Source organism: Varanus komodoensis, unplaced genomic scaffold (genome assembly GCF_004798865.1).
Source record: "Varanus komodoensis strain SLA01 unplaced genomic scaffold, ASM479886v1 scaffold13_3, whole genome shotgun sequence".
Taxonomy (NCBI): domain Eukaryota; kingdom Metazoa; phylum Chordata; class Lepidosauria; order Squamata; family Varanidae; genus Varanus; species Varanus komodoensis.
This window is the reverse complement of record NW_025335409.1, coordinates 4,942,196-4,963,359: the sequence shown is the minus strand read 5'-3', so window position 1 is coordinate 4,963,359 and position 21,164 is coordinate 4,942,196. Positions and strand designations below refer to the sequence as shown.

Below are 21,164 nucleotides of genomic sequence, written 5' to 3'. Positions count from 1 at the left end.
TGGTTTAAACTGCTGAGCCACTGGCTTTGCCAGTCGAAATCAGTGGTTTGAATTCACATGAATGGGTGAGCTCCCATTGCTTTGTCCCAGCTTCTGCCAAACTAGCAGTTCGAAAGGATAAAAATATGAGTAGATAAATAGGTACCACTTCGGTGGAATGGTAGCAGCATTCCATGTGCTTTGGCGTTTAGTCATGTTGGCCACACGACCACAGAAACTGTGGACAAATGCTGGCTCCTTGGCTAAGAAATGGAGATGAGCACCACCCCCTAGAGTTAGATATGACTGGACTTAATGTCAAGGGGAAACCTTTACCTTTTTTAGTAGTACTTATATTTCATTTCTGTGCCATCCAATATCCAATATTCAGGTAGTTTACAACTATTCTTACAATGAAATGCGAATACAATAAAAGCAGCATAAATTGTTCAGTACACATTTTAAAACAGAACAAGTTCAGATCTGTTTTTTAACTTAATATAAGTCACTCCCCTGCCCCCCCTTGAACCCCATATTCCATTAAAAGTCTTTAAATGCACTGGCATAGAGGACAGCCTTTACCTAGAACCAAAACACTGACACAGTTGGTACTAAGCAGTCTTCATTGACAAGATCATTCCGTTTTTTTGATGTGGGGGCTAATGAGAAAGCCATCTCAATTTTGGCCAACAGCTGGAAGTGGAACTTGGAAGAAGGTTTCAAATGTTGAACCTGAAGTTTCCGTTGGTCAGTGCTCTAGTTATTGCAGTCCCAAGCTATATATTGCTTCATAGATTGAAACCCGTATGCTGAATCCACCTCTGAAGCATACCTACTCAATTAAGAACTTGGTATACGAACCAAGACCTGCTTGCTGTTGCTTGTAGCCTATGGAGACTAGAGAAGGTGATTCTCTGGACAGGACAGTGACTGACTAGTGCCTTCCCAATAATTATGTTGTAGTTCACCTTCTCCCTGGCCACTTTATTTATATTATAAATTCTGGCTCTGTGGCCATTCTTTCTGGCAAGGCATTTCCATAATTCACCAAGCAAGGCTCCATCGACAGCAGTTGTCCCCACCTCTGGGCATTCCTTAACCCACACCCAAACTGCATCCTTCCCATGATTCTGCACTACAGCTAAAGTATGACAATATGCGACTTAGCACTCTATTTGTGTATTTTGGAAAGGGCTGGGAATGAAGTAATGGCAGAAGAGGCTGTTATTGCTGCTGCAGTGAGAATTACTGTAGGGGCTTTTAGCGATCGTTGCAGTAGCCAGCATGAGCTCTTCCAGCACTCCTGCACGAAGCAAAGTGGCTGTGCTGCACCTCTGTAGTGCAGGTGAATGGAGAAGAGAATTAAGCGCTACAGAAGGCTCTTGTGCTAGGAAGACAGTAGAAGGTTCAGCAATCTGCAGTGAATGGAAATGTCTCTTTTGTCACATAAAGGCTGTGAGCCATGATCAGCCCTCAATACATTCGCTGAATTTAGTATTTGAAAGAGCAACACAGCTTGAAGTGTCCATTATCTGCTCTGCTACTGCTGGATGAATCTGCAGCCATTGCATACACGCGTACCAAGCACAGAGACTGCACAGCACTTAGAAAGAACTTGCCTGCCACTGTTCTACTAGCTAGAATACAATAGGTGAGCCTCACCTCTACACTCCCATTCAAGCTGTGCATACCCCACATAAGCAGACATTCCCTATAAATAGATCTCTGGGAAACCTGAACCATCTAAGTTCCCCCCCTCCCAAATTGCATCTGATAGTATTTTTCATGTAAGCCCACTACCCCCATCAATCTAGTGAAACCTCAAATATATAATCACACACACACAATCATATATATAATCGCATATGTATAATCCACATATGATCACACTCCATTCTCATTCTTCATAGGATATAACATTTATACATGACCCATATAATCTGTATCACTTTAGGGAGCACTGTCTGTATGAGGAAAGCCTATTGGCAGTGAAGTTCCATCTCCTTGTAATGCCTTATCAAGCTAATTAAAATTACTTGCCAGGACTGTTTTCTTGATGACAGGTCTTGTCTGAATAACATGATACTAATTGTGGTTCCACATTATTCAGTTTTGGACAGTTTCTTAGCTATGTCTGCTTATGGAAACAGGAATATAATTAATAGAATATCATATTAACTAGGAGCCACTCCCTGGTGTTGTGTCGTGTTGTGATTGGATTGGATTGGATTGGATTGGATTGGATTTACTTCGTTTTGTGGAAGGGGGAACAGCTGGATAGTGTATAGTGCCAGTGGTGAAGCAAGTCAAGTTTAGGTAGAAACCTTTGCTGTCAGATACCAGTTGGATAGGGAGTGGGACTGAATCTCTGGCTAAAAGAAAGTATGCAAAGGATAGAAGGGAAGCCAGGGAAGATGGAGCCAAAACTCAAAATGCTGCTTGGATAGTCAGAGCATAGAAGGAGAATGGGAATGAACAGCTAATATCAGGTACTTCTGTGGATATCTGAGAGTGTATGTGGTACATGGTTAGGATGATGAGTGAAACCTGCTTCTTGTACAGGCAAAGAAAATATCACACTATCCCCAGAAGAAGCAGAAGACAAAATAAAAACTACAAAAGGAAGGGTGGGGTTTACCATTTTTATTTTATAAAACAAGGGTAACAGGTATCAATCTGCCATTCAATGGGCGAAGAATCAGAAAACATTTTGTTGGGAGCAAGCCCGGGTCAGATATTCCCATAGCACTCTGAGGACCAGTAGTAAAAAATATTGATGTAGCTGGAGAGCAACAGATCATAGGAGAGTAATTTTTTTCATATATAAATAAATAAAGACTCCTAGGGTGTTTCTGCCTGGAGTAGCAAAGTGAGTAAGCTGGAAACAAGCCAAGACAAGCTTTGGAGGAGCTTATCATCCATTAGCAATTTCATGGTCATTTTTGCCCTAGATTTGCACTTTTAATAGGAAAAAGTGCAATTGGAAATTAATTGACTGGAAAGAAAGCATCCAGCCCCCCGTTTTTCCTTTTCTTTTTCCTGGGCCTTCTCATTTTTTAAAAACGTGTTATGTGGCTTTCCTTTTTTATGCATTCCCATTTGTTGGTTGCAGTGCAAAACCAAAGGTCATAATTTTAAAAAAATGCCATGCTTGATTAGTTTATAGTAATCCTGCTATGCAAATATAATGTGAGGACACATCAGTTGTTTGTATTCTTGTTTCTTCAATTACATTTTTATGAGTGTTGGTTTTGGATTTCCATTGGAAAGGTATCTCTGCATGGTTAGCCTTTATTTTCCACAATATAAGAACCCACCAATCCCCTTACTAATGAAAGAAAATGTCCTGATTTAGAGGTGAAGGGAATTTCTTAGTCATCAGTCAATCAAATTATTATGAATATACTCTTATTAAAAGTCCAGGTAATAATAATTTGGCACTAAATTAATATTCGCTATTGAACACAACATGCCGAAGACCTTTACAGAAACAGCACTAATTTTAGATGCTTCATTTCTCATCAGGTACACAATATAGGTTTCTTCTTTCTTCCACTCAAATCTCATTTTCTTCCTCACTATAGATGCGACAGCTTCTTTGCTGACTCTTTGGTTTGTTGTGATGGACTGCTGGCCCATTTGTAAGTTACTTCACCTCACTTAATTCAGCTTGCATATTGCTCCATTTTGCCTTTTCTTTTATGTTATGTGTCATCTTAGAGATTGAATGCTTTTACATGGAAGAATTCAACTGCAGATACAGAACTGTTGAAATCTACATATATGCGGGTATGTGTTTAAAAGAAAAGATCTTTCTTGCATATGACATCTGATCAAAATGCAGTGAATCTTCTGGATTTATCTTGCATCTTATTATCAGAATGGTATATTTTATCACCACAGACATTTTGCAACTCTGCATTTGTTAAGCATTGATATTTTTACTAATCCATATTAATGAAATTATGCAGTGCAAAGTGTAACTTAATTATGGTGAAAAAAGGAGTGATGCATTTGCAAAGTCATCTTAATGTACTTTCCAGGACCTGAGAGGTTACCAGCAGTATTTGTAAATTGCCTACCATTGTGTTAGTAGCGATTAGAATTAAAAACTATTGTAGCTAGCAAGGAAATTCATTTTCATTTTGGAAACTGAGAATAATTATTGACTACAAAATGTCCAGAAAAAGTTGAAAGGAAGAATTAATTTTTGTCCTTTATTCTACCCCTTTCTCTTTTTCTAACAGGCACATCACATCACCCACATACTGTTTTTTCTACTAACAGAAAAATAAAGAATTACCTCCCTCCGCCCCCCCCCCCCCCGTTCATTCTATCATTTCAAGAATGATCAGATAGCTGGACTGCTGATGCTATGAGATTTCCACAGCCCAAAACATTCAGTAAACAGACACCTGAGCTAGACTAAACTGTAAGATGTTTCACGTTTTGGCTACAGCTATACTATAGGGTCGTCTTACACTAGAATTCACCATGGAACTCCATAAGAATTGTTCAAACCAGAATATACCAAAAGTTCATATGCACAGCAAATGCATTTCGATAAGCTTGACATTGGTTGCCATCGCATGGAATTAGTCATGCACTAATCCATGCTGGAGCAAAGATCCTACTTGGTGAGGTACATAACATTAAACTGAAGAACTACAGTAGAGTTTTCTAACTGGGCTTCTGTGCATCTCTCTGTTCCCAGTGTAGTTCCCTTGCTCAGAAAATTCAGTCCTTAATGTTAGGAAACCTTTGGCAGTGGTGTTTGATGTGGCTTAGGGGCTTGCTGTGTGTTGTGTGTGTGAGAGAGAGAGGGAGGGAGGGAAAGAGAGAGAGAGAAAATGGCAATTTAAGACATGTGGACTATTGTACAAGTGGCAGTGTCATCCCTTAACACAGTTACACCATTGGATCTGAGTCATATCTTTTTCTCCAGTCTTTGCATTACTTATACTTTTTTAAGTGTATGAAAGAAGCTTCACAACATTAAAGTTTATTTTGTACATTATCAGGTCCAGCTGTTGCCTTGAATGGGAATTTAGTGGGTACAGAATAAAAACTGCCACAGGGTACTAGGTGGGCTAGGAAGTGCTTAACACATTAGAAAGACAAGAGGAAGGTTAATGGGACTTTTTCCATTAAAAGTTAGATGTAGCAACAAATATGCAGCCAATGACTCTCACTCCAATTGCACCAGTTCCCTCCATTTCATTTTATACTCTGCTTCTTTTATTTTACCAGTTCCCCGCCAAACATCCTATACAGTTGGCACAAACGAACATAATGGAAGAATGTATGAGTTAGAGTATAAACTTTGGCTATAAACTTAGAAGAACTTTTTAAAAGACGGTAACCAAAAACTTGGCAATCTTGAGTAAAGTACAATGGATGGGACAACTAGAAAAATATAGGGTAGTTGTAGTAAGAGCCAGCTGTGTGTATACTAAAAGTCCCAATCCCTTCCAGTCTGTTGATGGGGTGAAACTGGGAAAGCAACTCAGTGTCATGATGGACACTGGACCATGATGGACCATGTCTGTTGGCTTTCTCTTGTACCAAGTGCTGCCACTAAATGACTGGGGTCAGAGGTACCAGTTCTGAAGTACTACTGAAAAGTTGCTTTCATTTTCAGTAGAGGATGACATATGATTGACATTGAATCTGTGTCCATATGTTTCAGAACTTGAGACAACTAGTAATAGTAAAATTGAAATTTGGATCTGTTTCTGTGTGGCAAACAGTTTTAAATATGAGTACCAAATTTGACATTCATAAGTACTCCATTTCATTTTATACTCTGCTTCTTTTATTTTACCAGCACTGAAGTTTTTGTCAAATGTTCAGCAAATATTTATTTATTATTTATTTGAAACTTTTATATGCCTTCCTTTATGCATGGCATCTCAGGGCAGCTTACAATCATTAAAATAAAACAATATGTAAGATATGCATGGCCTTCACTTAGCTATGCTACTGAAAGGAAACGCAGACACACAACTCTTACGAAGAGCATCAAATTTAAGTGTGTCTCCTTTTACAGAAAAAGATGTCACTGCTGTGGACACTTACTGGTAGTCAGGCATATTAGAGTATTTTCATCATAAATTGTTCTATTCGTTTTAATGTATTCCATTTCCACTTAATGACTGGCAAACATAATTTAATTAAAGGGGGTTAATTCATGAATAATGGAAGAAATATAAATCTGTGCAGGCAGCCTTGTCTGATCCTCTGTGTGCTGCAACAAAATTTATTTCCATATATAGTTAGTTTCATAGGGATGGCTTTGCCAGTCTGTGTTGGTTAATTTGGCTTGTTCTTTAGATGTCAGATCATAGAAGAAAAGGACCCATTCTTTCTGTAAGGTAAATTAATCTTCTTTAAGATCAAATCATTGAGTACTGGAAGTGACTTTTTGCAATATTTGTGCCAGTTGATACTAGTAGAAAAAACATATAGCATAGAATTTCTAAAAGTATATAAGTTCACATGTAGATGGGTGGAGAAATTCCATGATTAAATGCTCCACTCAAAATGTAGTCTCAATGTAGAGCTCCATGAAGTTATTGTGATTGAATGCTTGGCAGAGTTCGACTTACAGATCACCAGGAACATTTTTCATTTGTTTGTTTATTTTATTCAGTTGCTTAAATGCCTTTTTTATTAAAGTGAAATACAAGTTGTAATTAGCCAGCTTTAGATTTTTCTTAATCTTTGATTTTTTTCTTATGTGTATTGTTCAGTAATATCTCTCTTGACCTGTTTTAAAATAAATGAAATAAATATCAACTTTCTAGGAAACAAATTGAGAGTCTCCATTCCATATAGAAAGTAAGCATGTCAGAGATATATGTCTTAGCCATTTCACAGTGAAGTAATGCACTTTGGGAAGGCTCTGACAAATGCTTTTTTTGGCTTTGCTCAGTTTCATGGTAGAGCCTTTTGTCAAATGTTGTGGAGTTCTATCTGAAGAATACTTAGAAACACCAGTTGACTTAGAACATGGCAGCATGGGGGTTTTATTTATTGTTTTATTTTGGTGATCTTATTTCACCAAAGTGGCATTGAAGAACATCTAACAATAAACTGCCTTGTTTCATTGACCATAAAATCCTAAAGAGCCTGGGCCCTGCCTGAAGGACAGATTCTTCAAGCTAAATCTGCTCATATTTTATTATTTTTCTCCTAGTTCTCATGGGTTTTCTTCCCTGCTTCTGCCTTTTTGTGGTTGCTGCAATTACTGTTTAAGCTTTTTCTGTTTATATGTTGGGTTGCAATGGAAATAAAGAGGCCATCCCCACACATGCCCCTGAAATGGAAAAAAATCATATACTATGTCAAAACATTAGTTACATGAAACATTTAAATTCATGAATTTAGAATTTAAAAAATAACCCAAGCAAGTACCCAAAAGTCTTTCTAAATGATGACAAAAAGCAGCTAATGAGTAGTGCCATCAAAGTTCACGAACAAGAGTTTGTGATGGGAAAAGGCATCTTTGGATCTGTTTTATGTGATATATTGAAGATATACACCATTCTGAGTAACTACATGATAAAATTACTCTGAAAATCATTGTCATGTAGGAAACCGCTATCTGCTCTATCAGCACACACTTGCATTCCTTTACCAATGACGTGTTAAGTTCTTCCAGATCCAACACTGGCTTATTCGAGGGTCGTCATATTATTGTCTCCTTTAAAGGATAACTTCCTACTTTCTCCTATTATGAGTGCTTTAAAACAGAGGTCCCCTGGTGCTAATAATAAAAGGGCATTATGCCCTTTCTTTCCAAACATTTTTTTTTCTGGATTCCATGTAAAATTCTATGAGGAGGCAATGCAGTTCCATAATAATTGCATCTGAAATCACCCAATGACGGTAAATCTCAGTGCGAAGTGATCACACCATGACAAAGGAAATGTGATAAAATCTCCCACTTTTAGAATTTTGAATCATTATCTCAGTTTATACTGTGCATTATATTTTATCTTTACATTGTAGACAAAGAGCATTTCTCTTAATCATTAGGTAAGAATAAAAATTTGTAAAATGATACTTTGTTTTCAGAACAAAAAATAGTACTTTACAGGAAGATTTGTCAAGTTCAGAATATTAATATAGGGATACTGAGCGGCCTTACTTGTAAACAAGTTAATCCCTGATTCATCTAAACTTAAGCACTTAAGAGGTGGAACTACACATTATACCAGCAGGCACCAGTTTCCAAAACATGCTTTCCAAGCTAGCATGAATCCAGGGATGGAGAGGGGAAATTAGGAAAAAATGCTCAAAGTGCTATTGATCTATTCCAGTTCTTTCCTACCTTTCCTAGGGCATGCCATTTTCCTGTAACATGGAAACTTTCTGATTTTGATCCAGATTGAAGCATACTTATTTGACAAATTGCAATGAATGGGACTTGAGTTAATTTTAACTGGATTAAGTTACATTGATTTCATTGGGTCAGCTTTCAAAATAGTTAAGGTTGGATCCCACATATTGCTTCATAATTCTTCTCAAGGGAAAATTCATTTGTTATTAAGCATTTGCAGAGTGAATTGAAAGTGCATAAAGGTCAAAGAACCTTTCTACCAAGATATTATCCATTGTGAATGTTCTACTGATTCCCACATTTGTGTTACACTGGAAACACAAGAAATGGGGACACACATTAATGCTTCCTAGTGTGTAACAGATATGCAAATAAACAAGTGAATTCTCTGAATCCCACATTAAAGCTGGTCCCAGTCTTGGTGATGCCAGGAGGTCATCCCTTTGGAGGAAGAGGGAGAGAAATTAGGTATGTGTTGGGATGAAGAGAAGTTAGGTGGAGGATTTGTAATGGGCAAGAATCTATTTTTTTCTTTTTCTTTTTCATATGTAGGTGTAAGGTAGAAATAGGATGCATGTTATCAATGGGATATGGTTAAAACTATAGAAATCAAAAGAATGGCAAGATATGATTAATGAGTTTTGTAATGGGGATAAAAAAAGCAAGGATAAATAAAGAAATATGGTATGAATCAAAAAGATAGAGGGATTGGGTATATCTCATGTAAAATTATATTATATAGCAAATCAAGTGAGGCATTTACCAGATATTATATTACAATCAAATGAGATAATATGGCTAAAATTAGATTTTTTTCAACTAGAAGAATCTTTGACAGATTTTTTCAAAGGTGACAATAAAAATATTATTTAAAAAGTAGAGAATTCTTTTCTTAAAATACATTACAATTTTGGAATAAGTGTAAGGAAAAAATTGTGCCATCAATCTTACCATTATGTCCACTTACTGAATTAGAAGGGTTTCCATCAAATTTAAGAGATATTTTAGGGAAATTATTAAAGAATAAACAAATAGTTAGATTAAAAGATTGGCTAGTGAAAATGAAGAAAATGACAATTAAAAACAATATTAGGAAAAAAGAAAAGAACTTGGTATGACTTGATTAAATTAGAATGTTGGAGAATAGAATGGATAAAGGAAGGGGTAGATGTAGGGATTATACAAAATGTAAAGATATGATTATAGAAAAGGAAAAACAAGAAAATATGTGAATGAAAAGGACAATAAGTAAAATTTAGCTTTTGGGGACAGTTTTGGAAGAAGGTAGTATCATGCAGATATTCTGGGAAACACTTCGAATCATGCAGGCAGCAAGGAAGAAGGGACAGGGCCTTTGAGGAAGTAAAAAACTGAAAGGAAGTATCATACTGAATAGATCAAAGATGGCAGAGGAATGTGTTAGGATATAAGAATGTACACATAGATGGAAAGGTGATGGACAGTTTTAAAGATAAGACCAAAGATAATGTGCTTCATCAAGAAACAGACTAGAAGTCAGAAAAAAGTTTTAATGAGAGATGATCAAAGTGACAAAATAAGTAAACTGCTGAACAGATGTGAGGGAATCAAGGTTAGACAGCAAAAGATCACTGCAATGCATTTTGCATGGAGTTGCCTTGAATACTGTCAGGAAATATCATTTTTTTAAAAAATACAGCAGCAGTAATATTGAATCAGTTGTCAGGTGGAATCAGCTGAATCTTATTACACTAGTATCATACAGTCTTCACTCACTTCCAGTTCATTTCAAGCTTTCCCCATTTGTTCCAGCCCATTGTCTGAGATTTTCATCAGAGATTTGACCTTTACTGAGATTTGACCAGTAGCAACTATTTTCAGTATCAGACACCAGTGTGCAATGCGCTCTCAGAAGTGGTATTCATTTTAATGCTTTTTTGCACCAAAGATAATTTGGTTCTCTCTGGACTTTTATAATTTAATATGGACCTTAAAGTTGTGTCCTAAAGCTCTTTCTATCTTTAGGTTTCTTTTTTATTTGTTGTTTTTGATATTTTAGCCTATGCTATTTTGAATTGTCTTTGTGGCTGCTCTTCTTTTTTTAGTTTTTATTGTTCTTGGTTAGATGTGTGCATCTAGATATATTGCTCAGAAAGCTGTAGGGTTTCTCATGCTGACTAAATCAATTAATGAATGTGAAAGAGAATATTTCAGCAATCTAGGTGAGATGAACAGACAATTTGCTGAAGATATAGAGAGGTAGGGCCATATTTTTGAAGACTGAGCCAAATACCCACTCCTTTTGTTGAACTATGTGACTTTCTCAACATGGATGGAATGACATTACTTTAGGAGGTTAGAAAAATCAAGCAATATTTGGATCGGGATGGGCTTAGCTTTCAGGACAAGGTGATTGAGAGGTTCCTCCTTCCTTTTATACAGAGAATAAAGTTTTGCCACCAAGTCATGCGGTAGCTTGGGTGGTTTTCCTTTTGTAATTATGGACAGTATGTCCTATCAGAATAATGTAGTGTCATTCCCTTTGGACATTTTTTCACTGATTACAAAAAGAATAACACCAGGCTATTAAAGACAACTTAGCTACACTTGAAATGATTGCAAACCTTTTTTCCTGTTGAGAATAAAGAAAAGAACCTTAAATCACTGCAACTTTAAAGGCAAGTCTACTTCCATATATGTTTCTAGATGCCCCCTCTCCAGATTTCATCCCTAATCCATGTACATCAGCCTGATCCTAATTTTTTTTGCCGTGTTGCAAAAGGAGAAGTGACACAATGTGACTGTGGACTAAACAAAGAAAGTGAGATGTCAAAGATCAAGCCAAAGTGATGTACTTGTTCAACAGGCTAGATAGTAACATTCTCAATTGGACTGGATATGAAAAGGGGAGAAGGCGGCTTAGAAGGAAAGTTAAGATGCTCATTTTTGTAAATGTAGAATTTGATATTATGAAGCATCCAGGCAGAATATTAAAGGTGTAATTAAGCATGCAACATTTGAGTGCAGGGCACAGTTCAGGAGTAGAGATTAAGAGATGAATGTCCTTTCCAGACTGGAAATATTGAAACCCATGGGTTTTGGCAAGGTCACCCAAGAACAGTGTGCAGAAAAACAAGAGCTAAGTGCCAGGAACAGGTGAACTCCAAAGGAGAAAGAAAAGAGCATAAAACTCTTCCACGTAGGGGAATATTAAGGCCATTAGATAAGCAGGAAGAGATTGAGCTGAGGACAGAATCTTAGAGATGTAGGGCAAAAAGGAATTAAGTAAGAGAAAGTGATCAGCTCGATCAAAGGTAAAAGAAATATAATAAAGAATTAGGATTGAATAGAGAGATTTAGATAATGCTGTACTGGAGCATAGAGAGTGGAAACTCAGGTTGCAGAGGGTCAAATGTTGGTAGTTGGAAAGGAAAGATGGGTCAAGGCATGGCTTTATAGGAGTAATGGATTACAGTAGTGGAAGAGAGGGAGATTGTATGGAAAAGGAGAGCGATAATAGCGGAGGAGGCAGCAGCCAGAACATAGGAAGGGCTAGACAAGGACAGCAGGATAGTCAACTCAGCAAGTGAGATAAGGAAACAGCAAGAAGAAAGGGAAAAGAAAAGGCATAGGGGCAAGGACATTGCATACATAAAAACATATTTCCACTTTTTTCATTCAGTGCAACAGAAATAAGTAGCCGTTCATACAAAATCATAGGCTTGATATATCTATGAGGCTTTCTGTTTAATATTTAATAATGTTGAATAATCTACTTACAATATGTATTTTTGATCAGCAAAGGTGTGTGGGGAGGAGATAAATTAATAAAATGAGCACTCTTCCACCATGGTTGAAAGTCCTGTAGCTTGTTCCAGAAAAGCTGAAAAGTCATGATTGATGTGAATTGTTTTTTACTGCTCCTAGAAAATGTATAATGTTTTGTTTATGTAAACAAATCAAAGTATGCCTCGTTTTTCCATCTTTAGGCAAATGTCAAAGAAAACTTAGGTAAGACTTATAACATGAATTGCATTTTTGTATTATAATACAATTAGAGCTAAATGTGTATAGGAAATGTCACAATGACCTTTCATATTCTTATTCTCCTTTTTAAAAATCTACTTATTACCTAATCCTGGGCTTTGATTCATTCTTTTTTGTGCCCAGTTCCCAGATGTTCTAGCACTATCAGAAAATAGTACACTCTAATGTACCCTAACTTCTTTTTCTGCTGTGATCACAACAGACTTCTGCTGGGTATGGGTGGGCATTTCAATTTGGAAGATATGAAAAAAGTGAGACAAGGCTGAGTGTAACTCATTTATCCACTCTTAAGTACATTCTAGTTCAAAAATAGTATGTGGTAAGTGATGATGCATGACAATAATAAAAGTGTTTTCACAGTGGGATAAAATGTTACTCTTACTGAGACAACAGCAACAATGCTAACAACAACATGATAAGCCACAATCATATAAGCTATGGATAGACAGAGGACAAATAGTAAAATATAATAGAAGATGGCAAGGATATCTCTACCTTGTACACATGATCCTTTTCTGTTGCTGCTGTCTTCCTATTTCACGAAGGAATGCTCCTGTAACCCCTAGCTTTAAAAGCCTTTCACTTGTTAATTAAATTGCCTTTGTTCTTTGAATCATGGACTTTTCTGTTGCACTGAAGTTTAGCCTTGGGATACAAGTGCTCTGGTGATCTAGAAGTGCTAGAGATTTCAAGAGCTTCTCAGGTTTTTACTGTTTCTACTTTGCCATTCCTTTGGGAATATCCAGATGAAGTGTCAGAATCCCAGTCCTTGCTCAGTTTCTGGGGTTCTGAAACAAACTGGGGCCCAACATCTAACTCACAGTGCCTGGAATCCCATATTGTGCTTTGAGTGCTTTCACCCTATGTATGACTGGTGGAAATGTATGATAAGTAGTCTATCTCCTCAAAATTCTACATTGCCCATGTAGTTCTTGTCTGCCCAGCTGAACAGTATTTCTTGTCTGCCCACAACTACTTTTGCCTGAGGTTTCTCTGGAATATCATGCCGTAGTAGTATTTCTTTGGGTTGGTTTCCTGCTGCAAAGGCCAGTAACAAAAGAGTAATCATTTAAACAGCCCAATGCAGTTGCCAAGAGGTCATCTATCAAGAGCTGAGATAAAACAAGAAGTGTGTGCCGATAAGGAGCCAAAGTCAAGAGCTGTAAATCTGCTTTCAAAGGCAAGGGTTAGGCAGGAGCAAAGTCGTTAACTAGGAGCTGAGCTTTTCAGGGATATCAAGCAGCCAAGCCATGACAGGAAGTTGCAATGTATTGTTTTCCAACATCAGCTGTCTGTTAAAGCAAGCTTTTATGCAGGCTTGGCTGAGCCATGTCCTTCACCACAGCCATTGGCAGTCTGCTTGCAGTGACCCGCTCCTTAGTAGATGGAGTGATGATGGTGTGCCTTGGCTTTCCACTAGAGCCAGCTTCACTCTCTACAGCTTGAAGGTGGATCTGCCTACAGCTCTTACTGCATGCTGGTAGAGAAGTCTGCTGGGAGGGTCCAGGCCCACTGCTGATGTCTGTATGGCCATGTCCTGATTTCTTCCTCTTAATCGTCAGAGCAGGGAAGCTCCTGAGCCAGTGATAAGTGCACTTCATTTGCTGAAATGGAGGCTTGGTCTACATCTAAGTCCTAAGAGAAATCTTCTGTGGGAAGCACAAAAATTGATTGTCTTTTCAGAATCTATATACTGCACACTTTCCCATGAATGTCTTCACTTGCTCGTTCATTCCTAGCTAGAAGACTACTTCTCCAGCTTGTTCTAGATGTCCTTATCTGGGATCAGTTCCCAGTTAAGATGAATGGACTTCGTGTATGATGTCTGCTGAGGAGCTTCTAGAATAAATGTTCTATCTCCCTGGAAGATTATGCCATTGTGCACACAGACTTCATCCCATATTTGGAAGAATGATGCCACCTTACATGGTACACAATCTTTTACTTCCAGCCAGTCCTGTACTATAATGAGTTTTAGTCTCTGGATGATACTGCCTTCCTCTGTTCATTGCTACATTTATCTCAGTCTTTCTACAGTTGCATTATCATGCTTTGTAAACACTTTAGTGAATTCAGTAAAGTATTTACATATATATTAGAGGTTTCTCATTAGTAACATTTACTGTGTGTCCATCCATCTACTGGTAAAATTTCTTCATTCCAAAAAGTATTACAAGTATTTTTCAAAATCTGGGCATAGCTCTTTTCTGCTCAGAAATGCTACTGCATGTTGAAGCATGGTAGTCTGAAAACCTGTTTCTGATGCATCATTTTATTTATTTTTTATTTTTATTTATTAAAACATTTTTATACCACCCCATTCGCCGAAGCCTCGGGGTGGCTCACATCACTAAGTTAAAATAATTATAATATAAGTTAAAATATAAATATTAAATTAAAAATACGACAATACAGTATAAAATAAGCCGCCCTGGCCAGATAAAACCAATAATGTTAACAGTTAAAATGCCGCTTGAATAAAAAGGTCTACGACGGCGCCAGGTGGACCTCTCTGGGGAGCACGTTCCATAACTTAGGCGCCACCGCAGAGAAAGTCCTCCTCCGAGTACCCACCCTCCTAATTTCTTTCACGGAGGGTTCCCGGAGAAGGGCCTCCCCTGCCGATCTCAAGGGCGGCTGGGCATATATGGATGCAAGCGCTCCTTCAGGTAACCAGGACCCAAGCCATTTAGGGCTTTATAGGTCATCACCAACACCTTGAATTGGGCCCGGACTTCAATGGGAAGCCAGTGAAGCTGACGGAGAACTGGAGTCATGTGAACACAACGCCCAGTCCCCGCCAGCAGCCTGGCAGCTCTGTTTTGAACCAGTTGAAGTATCCGGACCATCTTCAAGGGTAGCCCCACGTAGAGCGCGTTACAGAAGTCAAGACGGGAAGTCACCAATGCATGTGTCACTGTCGCGAGGCAGTCGTACTCCAGATAGGGGCGCAGTTGGTGGATCAGCCGAAGCTCGAGGAAAGCGCTCCTCACCACTGCTGTCACCTGAGCTTCTAGTGAAAGCTCCGGGTCGAGGAGCACTCCCAAGCTGCGAACCTTGTCCCTAAGAGCATTAATGGTTCTCCTGGCTTTTAATATTTCAGGATGGGGACCTTTCCTTTAAAGCATCTTCATGTCATTTGCCCATGAATCAAATTTAGGTCCACTGAGGTCAGAACGTATCCAATATATGGATTGCTGTGATTCCAAGTCTGAATTTGTTGCATTCAATGCAAAATTCCTTTCTCTGTAACTTTTCAGAAATACTACTAGTTTACTGTTATGGTCTTGCAGTGCTTGCTGTGGGTCATCACCCTCTCCTACTACCAACATATCATCAGCTATTCCCCAGAATCCGAGGCTTGTGTAAACCTGTATTGAAATACTTAAAGGGCAAGACTGATATATTATTGGCCAGTGATATCTTGAAAAAGGTGCAGCGAATAACTAGATTCTTCATCCAGCTCTAAAATCCATTTTTGACATCACAGATGGATAATAGTCTTGTTTTTGACAGATCTGAAAATATATTTTCAATAGCAGATCATAGAAAAGGACATCTCAATATTTTTCTTAAAGGCTTTAGATATGAAGTTTTTGGGTCATCACCAAAGTGCTTAACCAGTGCATACTTTTCTCAACTGGTTGAATAATTTCCTGCTGCTGTAGACTTTGCAACTTTTGTGATAAAGCTACAGGTACTTTCCTCTTGAGTACTTAACTGTCTTCAAACTTGCATCAGTTGCTAGTTTATAAACTCTATCAATCTTTTTCTCCTTCCTCAAACACATGCCTGAATTCTCTTTGAATTCTCTTTCAGTCCCTCCTATAAGCTTGATCTGTTCTTTCCATTATTACACTATTTACTGTCAATTTGTTCTAGAATTGTACCTTTACTGGTTTCATTGTTTGGATTGCCATAAGGTGTAACAGTGCTATTACACATCTGGTAATCTACAGCCCACAGATTCTACTTGTATTTCGAGTTGCATTGGGTTAGATATGTTGCATTTGTGCTTTTACACTAGTTTTGATGGTAGTATGATTAAAAGGTAAAGGTTTCCCCATGACATTAAAGTCCAGTCATGTCTGACTCTTGGGGGCGGTGCTTATCTCCGTTTCCTAGCCGAGGGAGCCAGCGTTTGTCCACAGACAGTTTCCATAGTCAGGTGGACAGCATGACTGAACACCAAGTGCATGGAACGCTGTTACCTTCCCACCAAAGTGGTACCTTTTTATCTGTTTGCATTATTATGCTTTCGAACTGCAAGGTTGGCAGGAGCTGGGACACACTATGAGAGTTTACCCCGTCTGCAGATTCAAACTGTCGACCTTTCAATCAACCAGCCCAGTGGCTCAGTTGCACCACCGCATCCCAATGTAGTATGATTATATACTCTTAAAAACCAATTGGTCTCTTCCAATTAAATACTGGGATATGCTAGATAGGTGGGGATAATGTTCCAACTGGCACTAATGTAAATGGAATGCTAATTCTTTATTTCACCGCATATTATTGCATATAATTATTCATTTCTTATTTTCTACTTTATTGTAGAAATATCCTCTTTCAGGAAACTAAAATAAGGCTTACATAGTCCCCCTCCTTTTCTCCATTATCCTTACAACAACCACTCTGTGAGGTAGGATAGGCTGCGTCTGCAACTGGCCTGAAGTCACCAAGTGAGCTTCATGCATGATCCGGGAGTAAAGTCCAGAACCTCCAGTTTTCCAGTTCAACACCAGCTTTGGAAGCTTGTTTGAGTGTAATGGATGTCCTTCCTGTGCCTGACCAGATGATCAGAAGTTGGTCAATCTTGGGAGGAAGAGGTGTTGCACATTCCATCTCTAAGACCAAATTTTGCAAGTGCATACACCAGGGGTCTCAAACTCACGGCCCATGGGCCAATTGCCGGGATGGGCAGGGCATGGGGAAGGGGCCCTGCGGCCTTCAAAGCGCCGGCGGCACCCGGGCTGGCTGCGGAATGAGCAGCCCACCACCACCGCAGTGGTGGAATACTTGATGCGGCCCAGCCTCACCCAGACTCTACTTCCAGCAGCCCCCAGGTAAGTTGAGTTTGAGACCCCTGGCATACACAGACATACCAATTTTCTAGGAAATGTTGAAAAAACCGCATGACTTGCACAAGTAAGAAACTGAGAACTATGTTCCAGAAGGATTTGTGCAAATTTCTTTTCATTCTTTTCGTGCACAAATTATGGCCAGACTTGCAAGTGGGCTTGAATCATACCACTGTGAGGGGGAGTCAGCTTGGGCCCAATGGAATGAAATCTGGGAGCCAAACCATGAAAATACCTCAGATGTTCACCTCTTATCAGAGTCTTCATACAGTCCCTCCTGTTTATGGTTAAGATTTGATCGGCTACCCACCAAGTTCATTGTCAATCTCCATATTTAAATATGTTAGGGTTTTTTCCTGTTTTGATAGGCACTTGGATGCACAGTGGTTAAGTTTGGCACAATTGTGACTTTTCCTTCCATAAGCTAGGAAACTCTCTTTTTGTTCTCCACACTAGTTGCATTGTTCTGAACCCCCACTCTGGACCTTCCTTTCTTCATTACTATAGAGACAGATTTCACTCTGAGTCCTTCCAAGACCCTAATCCTGCCTTTGGACAACTCAAAGGTCCTGCAAATCTCCAATCTTTTTTTATAGCCAACTCTGTTTCCCTCAGCAATCTCTTTCATGCTCATGTATCCTGTATGCCCTCTTATTAAGGCAATACAGGACAAGAATCTAACATACTGTAAAAAGGGTTGCATTGCTCATTTTGGGGTGTGTATTTGCACAAATTTAATTTATGCAGTTTAAAATATATGTGTAAATGTTGTTTATGTTAGAGAAAGAAGTGTGTGGGGGGAAATCTGCATAGGACTGGTTCCAATAATTGGATTTGGAAATATGAAAGAAATTGAGCTCAGACAAGCTCAATTTGTTGTTCTGGTATATCCCTGAGTATGAAATATTCATTTTGGATTATTTTTCACAAGAATTTACTCAGCTTACAGCTCCTGGAGGCCAGTGTTTACCCAAGTGCAGTTCTGGTCCAAGTCCATACAATTCTGAACTTATCTTGAGATTTGTAGAACTGTATTAAATCTGTTCAAAAGGTGCTCATGAAAATGTGTTTATGAAATATGGGAGGAAAATGTACACATGAACAAGTATGTTTGGAAAACTGGGTGGAAATACACATATATTTTTCAAATGAAAAAATGAAAATCTTGTAATCTGATATAGACATGAGTTTCAATGAGCTTCAGGGTAAAATTGTGAGAGCTGAAGTTTTTTTATTTCCACATTTTTCATTTGCCATGTGGAGCAAGTTGCTGAGACTTTTGAAACGGACATTCATAGAACTTTCTGTTAAAAGATGCAGGATGTTTTTCCTTTCCTCTGAGGTTAAGTAAGGATTGTAACTGGATCTAATACTACCCAGAATATACAAGATGAGATGGGACTTAGAAAACACCATAGAGGCTGCTTGATGTTAGTAGAATGCTTCTTCTGTCTATTCTTCTAACAATTGCTTAGAGACTGGCCAAATCTAATCACTTTTTTTGTTGATGTTTTAGCTGGTCTTCAGGAGAAGTTGCAAAAACTTAAAAGAAAATCTAGCCAGAATTTCCTGTACTCCTATGTTACAAAATGTGTTGATGCAAGACTGTATAAAGTTAGTATAACTGTTCCTGATTGCTTGCACTTTCCAAGTGAATACGCTCTTACTGTAAAATTGTTTGCTTGATGCATTGATTCTTCTTTCATGTACCTTCTATATGACATTCAGAGAAATCTGCATTTACTTTGTAGTCTGTTAAATGAGTCAAGTCCTGTGGAGTTGTTAGAAAAAGCCACTAAAAAGTAAAATGTAGCTTTGACCGATTTTTAATTAAAAAGCGCAAAAACTAATAGTTGAACTGATTAATTTTAAACATTTATCCCACTACAAGCACAAATTAAAATTATCTTTGGAAAATTTATGGAAGTGGTCAGTGATGTCTTTGTGAGCCTAAGCAGAGTCCTAAATCATCTTGATTGCCAAAGTAGATCTTACAAATTAAGTACTTCAAATAATCTCTCCTCTCAAGAGCATCTATGTAAGATTGCCACTCTGAATAACCTTTTCTTTCAAGCCAACTTTTCAGCTAGATGTTCTTAAGAAACGGAGCTACAGAAGTAGACCAAACAAGCTGTGACTGACAATTTAGATACCATTTTTCCTTCCTATAGCTCCTTGTAGGACCCTCAAGGACAGTATTATATCATATTTTTAGGTAAATCAGCTTTTTGTTTCTTGGTAGCACTTCCTTTCTCTCAGATGGCTTGTTTAGCTTCATTGCCTTGAATGATAGGGTAGCAGATGCTGGGACTGATTCTAAGTTTTGAGATGTCACTTTAGGAGATGAAAAGATCCTTTGTCTTTGATGGGAAACAGACATAATTGTCATTTGAATGGGGGGTTGCATAGTCCCACACCCATCTGATGATAATCACTTACAGAATATTTTGAGGTTGCAAGACTGTACACATTTGCCTTTGAGTTAACCCAAGTGGCAACCCTCCAAACTTTCAGTACCAGGTTAAGCAAACTTCTATGCCAAGACATTTAAAGACATCCAAGAATATTTAATATAAGTCAAATAAATACAAACCATCAGGTAAGCGAGGTTTGCCATTACGGATGATTACCATTCACTTCAGAAAAGAAGTTCTAACCACTGCATTGATGGTTTGTGAAGAGGTCATTTCTGTAACTTTTTATGTGGGGTGGGGTGGGAGGTGGGAGGTTGTTTTCATTTTTGGTCATTTTAAAATTGCTACTATCAAATAGAGCAAGTGTACTTAAGACAAATCTAGGCTTCCTTACACATTTATGATGCTTAAAGAATAATGAAGTTTGTGTTCATACTAAATAAATGTCGTAACTATTTTTCAGTACTCTATGTGGATGTATGATAGTATAATAATAATAAATCCTATGTGTAAACATAGTTACAATTAAAGATGTGCACAGTTGTAACTAATCAGCTTGCAACTCTATCTAATCACACAATTACTTCATGAAAGTACATATATTATTTTTTTCATAATTGCTTGGAAGGAAAAATTGAGATAACTTTATTAAAAGCAAATATTTTCAAACACAAACTATTTAAGTTGAAAGTTGGTCCTATGTAACATACTTTGTATTTGGGTTAATTGGTTTGAAAAGATTTTTGTATGCATGTTTGTTTAATTTATCTTCATTTCCTAATGAACCTAAGGCATATCTAGTCCAGTCTTCTGCTTGCACAGGAGCCAACCAGCTGCCTATAGGGTGCTTGCAACAGGACATGCATGCAGTAGTGTCAGACACTTATGTTCTCCCACCACTAAAGTACAGATGTATACTTCATATAGCCGTCGTAACTAATAGTCATTGATAGGCCTCATCATCCATGAATTTAAAAACCATTGAAGTAGGTAGTATTATTGTGGTTCAATAATTGCTGATGATTGCAATGTGATCGTTGTATGTATTTGGCCATGCTTCTATTAGGTTAGTGTTAGACAAAGGGTCTGAGGGTGAGTGGTTCTCAGCTCCAGGAGATTATTTTACTGCTTTTTCTGGAGTTGCATTCCTTCTGAAATATCAGGCTCATAGTCCGGTGATATTCCTTTATCCATCTTTATCACTGAAGGCCCAGGTGCCTTTTACCAGCTTTGACTGGTACACCAGCCATGCCCTTTTCAGGAGAGCAATAGCTTGGCCATAGTGGTTATACATACAAGGAACCTCAAGACTGGATTACT

At 38.1% G+C, this 21,164-nt stretch overlaps 1 protein-coding gene across 4 annotated transcripts in view; it reads left to right on the top strand.

Moving 5' to 3' along the window:
• Positions 1-21,164, top strand: part of TAFA5 (TAFA chemokine like family member 5) — a 388,082-nt gene that overhangs the window by 245,338 nt on the left and 121,580 nt on the right. For 2 of the 4 annotated variants that reach the window (XM_044423497.1, XM_044423496.1), the window contains exon 3: positions 3,564-3,620. The exons of the other annotated variants lie outside the window; for them this stretch is intronic. In XM_044423497.1, coding sequence (XP_044279432.1) covers positions 3,564-3,620 — 57 coding nt within the window. The remainder of the gene's footprint in view (positions 1-3,563; positions 3,621-21,164) is intronic. 4 annotated transcript variants of the gene reach the window in all.